Here is an 8380-nt window from a genome sequence, read left to right on the forward strand (position 1 = left end):
AGTAAATGCTACTGAATCAGAAAAGCATTATATACAGGAATATGCTGCATGTTTTAAGCAGATGATTTCACATCACCTACTTAGCAGCGACGGGTAAATAATGACTTTTCACACATCCCAGAAAGTTCAAAAACTCTGTCATAACAGGAAGCAAAGGCAGATGGTCAGGAGCTAGCTGCAAAGCACTACAATTCAGCCAGCCAGGGTGGAGTTCCTGTTTTCTTGTGTTGCCAACTTCAAGGTCTAACAAGAGGATGTAGGACATTGAAACAAAGTGAACCTTCATCAGATGATCTCACTCCCTGGGGAAAGGGATTACCAGCTTCTCTTATAATAAATTCAATATACTTCTGTTCTTCAAGACCGCCGATCAATGAATTACGTGAAGAAACTCTTTTACAGTTTGTCACATATTTGGCATCCCAAAAATGTATTTTATCCCATTATTTTTTAAGGTTATCTCTTTCCTTCGAAGCACTTAGGCAAAAATCTATTGCTATCAGACTTTATTTGCGCGAAGGCTTGCATCACGCCCGCCCAAGCCACCCATGCTTATGAGGGCTGCCATCTGGGTGCCCCTGCTTGCTCTGAGGCTCCAGCCCAGTTGTGCAACTTTTGGGAGTACCACAGGGAGAGGTTTTCAGTTCCCCCTGGATGCTCCCATCACCATCAGGAATCCCGCCTCACCGGGACAAGCCAGCAGTCCCAACTGGGACAGCTCGGCCACCTACAATGGGCAACAAGAAAGTATGGCCCAACTGGGACCTTCCCCCTTTCCCTAATATTTCCCTGGCAGTCCCAAGCAGGTACTTCGCTGATGACGGGTTTCCCGGAGTTGGCTCCAGGGACAGTTCGCTCTCGGGAGGGGTGGCTGCTGCTGGAGCCAAGCGAGCAGAACAGCATGCCACGGCAGGCAGCCCTGCCCCACAGGCCAGCACCGGCCGGCCAGACGGGAGAGGGCAGGAGGCCGGAGTGGACAGGACAGGACAGGACAGGAGGGGACAGCAATCCCGCAGCGCGGGGTGCCCCGTCCCACCGGGGCTCCTGCCCCACCCGCCCTACCAGCCCCGACAGCCCCAAGGGAATCCCACCCGCGTCGCTTCCGGCACCCGATCACCCCCTCGCCCCCACTCCTCGGGGCCCCGTGGGGCTGCCGGAGCCCGACGGCTCCCCGACAGGTCGGACGCCGGGCGCCCGGGGCTCCCCGAAGGCTTACCGGGAGCCAGGCAAAGCAGGAGCGCCAGCAGCTGCGCCGCACCGAGCTCCATCCCGCGGCCGCCGGGCGCTGCGGGGCGCGAAGCGAACCCTCTGCCCGACGGCGCCGTCGGGCCAGCAGCCGAGCCGAGCCGAGCCGAGCCGCGCCGCGCCGAGCCGAGCCGAGCCGAGCCGAGCCGAGCCGCGCCGCACCGCACCGCACCGCACCGCAGGGATGCGGGACCCCGGAGAGCAGCACCGCCCCTCTTGTGTCCGGGGGCGGGGCTTGTCACCGATACCCCGCCCCCCTCGCCGAAGCGCCGCCCTCCGCCCCGCCCGGGGCCCCGCAGCGCAGCCCGCCGCGGATGCCGTGGCCCGGGGGGGCGGGCCCGGGGGCTCTCCGGCCCGCTCGGCGGCAGGAGGCACTCGGCCGGAGGGGACGGCGGCGCTGACATTCGGCGTCGCCTGGCGCTTCAGCGTGCGTTTGGGGTTTCTTAAAAGCCCCTCAACAGAAAAGACCCCAAAAACCAGCCCTATGGGGCACGTGCCATGAGACGCAGCCATCCTTCTGCTGGGTGTGAAGCGTCCGGCGGCATCGGTGCTGAGTTCACTACATGGGGGTCCCCCAATGCAGCAGGTACCCACCAGTCTAAGTGGCCACATCACATCCAACAGGATCCAGCAGCTGCCTGTGAGGGTCACTCTTCCCACCCCCCAACAGCCCCATCCTGCTCTCTGCGGGATGCTACCCAGGGGCAGCAACCATTCCCTGCTCACACCACAGGTTTGGTTTTTTTCCAAAAATGACACACACCTCCAACCGGAATGATACCTTTTAATCAAAAGTATTAACCAGTTACTGTTGAAAGAGAAGTTTGTGAGGTAGCACTTTGAGAAAAGCAAACACATGCTTATTAATGCTTTATCCATACACATAACCATAAAGCCTCTGGGGGAAATAAATACATTTGCCTAGACACATATGTAGAAAAATACATAGATAATCAAATAGATGGAAACACGCGCCTATGTACGTAACCATGCATGCATATACATATATGTACTTGTACATGCTACATTTTTCTCTTTTCCTGCAAAACTGCATTTGAGCTTGTCCACAAATGACTAAGTTAATGAAGCAGTGATTTTATTTTGCACGCTATGCAGTTCCAGCTGTTTTACTGTACTGGGGGATGAGTGTAATTTCCTTTGAAATTACACCCCTGTTGCTCACAGAAAGATACAGGGAACAGTAGAAGCCAAATTTCTATACTGATTTTTCCCAGAGATCCAATAAAATCCAGGGAAAGTCAAAGAAGACTCATGTGATTCAAGAGGCAGCAATTCGGCACTGTGCAAATAAAATGTGTTCTTGCTATTCTTATGAGCTTTTAAACCAGAAAATTGGTAGCCCTCATTAATATCCCCACCTCCATCATGCTGCAGGTCAGGTCACTGGTATTTCTAAGTGATTTTGGGAACTCTGGCAGCAATTACTAAGCAACTGACCCTTGCTGAGACTAGGCTGCACGTAGGGTTAGGAGGCAGTAATAAATACCTAGTGAGAACCAAGGGTACCTGCGGCTGAAGAGCCACTTTTTATAACTTTATTTGTGGTGGTGCTGGTTTTGCTGGGCTTGACTACAACAGAAAAGTTTTGATGAGGGGTGGATGCCCTGCAAGAATTGTTTGCCTCCAGAGCAGTTTAGCTAGTGAACAAAGCAAATGCCGTTATAGAGGTAAATTGAAAAATATTCACATGAAATTATTACAGGATCCATAGAACACAGTAAAATCACTAGTAGCTCACTATAGTACTTTCTGCATTCCTGCACGAGTTTCCAAAGATGCAATCTGTAGAAAACATATTGATTTTAGCAAGTGACTTTTCTGAAATGTAGTCGGAAGATGTGCAACTCAAGCTTACTGCAATGCCAGCCAGGCTCTGTTTTCATGCACAGTTGGTGCTATTAAGTGAGTGGTTTGGAGGGGTGTGGTTGTTGTCATTGCTGAAAATTATTTTGGTGCCTGAGCTTTATGGGAACAAATACCCACTGTTTGCCCTGAGCATATCTAAGCAAAGATAGACGAATGCTAGCCCTCCCCAGGCCCTTTGGTGCTTGCCATGGCCCCTGCTTCCTTCTCCCCTGCAGTGTCCTGAGGAAAGGAAGAGAAGGAAAGGAGGGGGCTGACCCCATAAACACATATACTTCCTGGCTGGTCAGTGCACACATCAAACCGAGCAGCCGGCAGCAAGAAGCTTGCACATTGTGAATGTTGGGCATCCACAAGGAAGTGCACATTTCAAAAGCACGAAGTGTTTTTATCTCCCTGTGTGATTCCAGTCTTTACATTGTGTTTCCTAAATGGGACACAATCCTTCAGTACTTTGCCTGGCTGTCAGTCTAATCTTGTTAACTAGAATAATGCTGCAGGAACTGCTGCTTCACTGTATGAATTGCCATCCCTATAGTACCAGGGGCATTTGTGATACCAATGAGCAAATCGGAAGATAACTGCTTTACACTTCAGGTACCTGAATGGGGACCCGACCCTGTAAACATTTAAGCACAAGAATAACTACTATGGAGAGTCATCCTAGACGCAGGGCTTTTTATCTGAATCAAATTGCTTATACACCTGGTGTTGGTGGGACTGATCCTCTAGTAAGATCAAGTAAAAACTATAACCAAGAGTCATTGGGAACGGTAGGTGTCTGGGAAAAGTGAGAGCTAGAAGAGATGCAAGGTGACTTTACTGACACAGGATGTATGGTAATATACATGCTTTGCTACACTGATTTGTCTGGTTTGAGCTTTGGTGGAGCTTTCAGTAGTGGATTGGCACTGAAGGATGCCATGAGGAACCTCTGAGAGAAAAATCAACCTAAGCGCAGTAGAAAGAGAGTTGCCTAAAGTCCAAGAGAAAGATTCCTCTAAATACACTGCTACCATGATAGCTATGGGACAACAGATGTGTGTTTACAAAACCAAAACTGCAGTGCTTAAAGTGACGGCAGCTTTCTTATCCAGCCTTTTAGGCAGTAGTCTCTGCACAGCCTTTGTGTCATCCTTTAGGCTTGTAGAGTATCTCACATAGCTCAGCCTGTACCAGAGACCATCAGTGCTGAACCATGGGGAGCTACTTGGAGAAGCCAAATATATTCATGTCATTGAGTGAGCACGGGGTGGGATTTCCTCCCTCCCTAGAGACAGTTTCAACCTGGGAAACGTCCTGGGATCCTGACAACAACGTGCAAAACCTTCTAAAGCTACGCCACCCTCTGTCTGAGCACCCTCACCTGCTTTAAATAACAGGCAATCCTGTCAAGACATTTCAAATCCGGCTTTGTTCAGAAAACTGCCCCTGCCTTGGCCAGACAATACCAGTTAAGAAACAAGGGGCTGGAAGGAGCTCCACCAACGTTCAGCCCTCTTGCCACACTGAGCAGATCTCAGCCCACTGTGGGACCGGACCTGGAGATCTGCAGGAGAGCTGGTAGCTGACAGAGAGGATACAACCAGATCACATGCATGACTGTGTTTCATCAGATCAATTCCCTGCTCTCACAGCATCTCCCAGAGCCCCTCAGAAAGCAGTGACCATCCTGAAATCAGTGTGTTCCCAGCCCCTGGGAGAGTAACCACTCTCCTTCCCTGTAGCCTCTTTCTGCTGCATCCCCGGGGCAGGGGAAACTGTGTCCGTGGATGGTCCCTGGGAACGGTCTGTGCAACGGGAGGAGCACCAAGGCTCGCCTTGGCCAAACAGGGCCAGCAAGCTTTTGTTTATCCATCTGCTTCTCTGGTCGCCAACAGCTCATTAAAAACAAGACACAAAGAAGCAGCAGAGGAACTGGACAACCCCCCTCCGCTCTCCTCCCCGACCTGTCACGACTCACCCGTGCTCACCGGCTCTGTCAGCGCCTCCCGGGCTGCGGAGAAGCCAGGCCAAAGGAGCAGCCAGGCTGCCTTTTGTTTGCTTAATTATTCAAATAACAACCTGGAGGGAGATAAGGGCTGGCACTGGGAGCCATGATTATGTGCTGCTTTGCTCGTGTAGCTCAGTAAGTTTGCAAGTGGTCAACATCCCGTACAGAATAGAATACATCTGGGATGCTGCAGCCAGCAGCTGAACCAGCTCAGGTCACACCTCTGTGCCACAGCTGGGGCTGTAAGCACCTCAGCATCTAATGCAAAGGTGGAAGCTACCTTCAGCTCTGTCTACATTGCAGGTTGCACTGTTGCAACAGCCTGCACCTTGCAACAACCACTGGAGCCAGGCAGTATGGCCTTAGTGTGGCTTTCATCAGGCATGCTTCACTAGTATGCCCATAAACCTTCCTAAGGCAGATGTGGAAGCACATTCAAGATGCTGCTACAAGAAGAAAATGAGAAGGCATTCATTTAACATTGAAAGCCATCACTTTTCATATAAACCACATGTAAAATCGGAAATACATTTAGCATGACATGTACTCCATGTGTAGACCCCAGAAAATGTGTTGGTTTGCAAGTGACACTGCAAAGCAGAAAATCTATCCCTCCAGCTAGAAATGAAATTAACAACTGCCCCAGGTGAGAACAGGCATGGAAGCAAGAATGAGAAACCATAAAATCATTCATTTTCAGACAGAATTGCCTAAAGGTAGAGATGTGAATAACCCTCTTTTCAGAGTATGCCAAAAATGTTAAGACCTTTGCTGGAATCTGTGGACGTGTGACTTGTATTTGGCTATGTCCAGTTATAAACAGGAGGTGTGAGTTTGGCATGTGTGGACATCTCCAGAGCACCTTTATTCTAACTTGGCTGGATGCTGATGGTAAAACTGGAGGAGCAGGTTCATTGCTGTCAAGGCCCAGACTAGTTAACTTGCCTGGGATATGTCTCTCCACTCCAAGGCACCTATTTATGGTTGGAGGCATGTGGAATTTTAGGGACACACCTCTGAAAAATACAGTTTCTTTCACTGTTTATTTGCTTGCCCCCATCATGTCCTAAAACCCTGTATAACTGCTTATGCCAAGATAGGGTCCTGTGTACCCTCCATTCAGGGAGCTATTGATTTTTTCCCCACCAGGCTGGTGTTCACCACTAAACCCTCTGTGGGGCAAGGGCATTGTGGGGAAGAGACAATTGCCTTTACTTGTTTATGTGGTTGAAGTCCCTGGAAATTTCTCTCCCGCTTGCAGCAGGAAGGCAGGAAGCACCTCTGAAGCATCACTTTCTGAGCAGGAAGCAGAGGGTAATTCAGTGTCTGGGCCCCTGGACGTGTGGTCTGTCAAGCTGATGGATGGGCAACTGCTGACAAGGACAAGCTACGGATTCTTACACAGAAGTGGCATGCAATATTATTTTTTTCTCCTTTTTTTTTTTTCTTCCTTTTTTTTCCTTTTTTTTTAATGTCTTTTTCCCTTTTTTTTGGAGGGGGCTTGAAGTTGATAGTCTGTGAAAAAAGTCTCAAAGACTAGTTGGCAAAACTTCTGGATAAAGGACAATATCTTTTTTTTTTAATAGCTCACCAGTGCCATGTGCTCTCACTGCATCCTCTCTGGTGAAAAGATTTGCATCGCAAAAGGGTACCCTCACCTCCATGCTGCAGGAATGGAAAGCAGCATCCATAGTTGCTTCATCCATGTGGCTGCGTTTTTATGCCAATTCCTTTAATATTCACTGAAGGAGAAGGAGAACAAGGGAGCAAATGTCACACTATTCACAAAGAGGGTCCTGGAGGAGAGACCTGCATTCTGGCCCTCATGCCTACAAATGTTGAAGGATTTTTATTGATGTGGAAAGCTCCAGCAGCAAACCTGAAATGCCCGTCCGCTATAGTGTGGTACCTAAGGCTTTCTGCTGACTTGAAGCCACACCTTCCACAGGTGAATTTCCACAGTGGTGGAAGTCTAACTGCTTGGGAAACAGTCTGCCAAAAATACATGTTACTGGTTTGTTATGAAATAAAGAAAAATAATGAATGTATCTGACAGGGAACTAGCCTATCCAACATATTCTTACAGCCAGACATCGCGTTAGGAGTAGAAGCGATGCACCCTAGCTCCCAGGGTGTTTGTGTCCCCATATCACATAAGGAACAATCTCTAGCTGAAGGGTTTTGGGATGTTTGTAGCACCTTTCATCCATGGAGGTGCCTTCGTGTCTGCAGAGGATTTTATCATGTCGCAGCCTTTCACTGGTGAGGGCTCTAATGAGATGCGTCTCCTACATCCTACCACTTCTTAAATGAAATATATATGGACTTAATATCTTAGAGATATTTGACCACTGTCATGTTTGCTTGAAAGTGGCAGAAGGGTTAAAAAATTATGAGCCAAGTAGATAGAAAAAATAAACGGACAGACATAAAACATGATTAGGTAAGTCCCATTTCCCTAGGAAACCAGCTTAAAATTTACAGGTAACTCCAACTGGAAAAAACCACCAGCACTTCACAGGACAGGATTAGAAGCTGAATCCGGAGGCAACTCAAAGGAGAGCAAAGTGCTGTCAGGGATTGTGAAAACCCAGCCTACAAGGGAAAGCTGAGAGATTTGAGACTGTTCAATCTAGAAGAAGCAGAGATCAGACGGATGAGTGTGATAACAGCTTTCCAGTGGGGAAGGGCTGGAGGTCCCTGATCAATTATCCTCATAGCCACCAAGGGTAGGAGGAAATAATCAGTCTAATTTTCTGGACAGGAGATTTATCTCAGATAATGTGGAACATTTTCTGACTTTCAGGGCAGTTAAGCACTGAATGAGGTTGTCTGGGGAGTCTGGGACTGGCATCAATTGAGGTGTTTAAGATCAGGTCTGACAGATCTGTCAGGGATGAAATTTAATTCTGGCTTACAATAGAAGTAGGTATTAGATAGTCTTCTCAGGTTCATTCATGTCCTGTGTATTCATGATTGATAGCAATACAATTTGTGGTTTCCTGTTCTTTCATAAAACATCCCCAAAATGAAGCACTTCTTTCTTGGGTCAAGTGCAACATTTCATGCAGCCTACAACAATATTTCAGTATTTCTTTTCAGTTGGGAAAACTAACATGATCAGTCTGAGCTGATGCCTCTTCTGCTTCTTTTTTCTGGAAGGTATCTTGGGGTGAGTGGATTTGTTGTCATTTTTTTGTGTTCAGCAGCAAAACTAAAAAAACCCCACCCAACCTCCAAACCATTATTCACACAGCC

General features: G+C 48.4%; 1 protein-coding gene across 2 annotated transcripts in view; it reads right to left on the reverse strand.

The window, feature by feature from the left end:
- Positions 1-1549, reverse strand: part of KDR (kinase insert domain receptor) — a 32266-nt gene extending 30717 nt beyond the window's left edge. For both annotated transcript variants that reach the window (XM_080385371.1, XM_080385370.1), the window contains exon 1: positions 1217-1549. In XM_080385371.1, the coding sequence (XP_080241497.1) occupies positions 1217-1268 (52 nt within the window). In that variant the 5' untranslated portion in view covers positions 1269-1549. The remainder of the gene's footprint in view (positions 1-1216) is intronic.
- Between the last annotated feature and the right edge of the window lie 6831 nt (positions 1550-8380).

This window comes from Falco punctatus (genome assembly GCF_963210335.1).
Source record: "Falco punctatus genome assembly, chromosome: 1".
NCBI lineage: Eukaryota > Metazoa > Chordata > Aves > Falconiformes > Falconidae > Falco > Falco punctatus.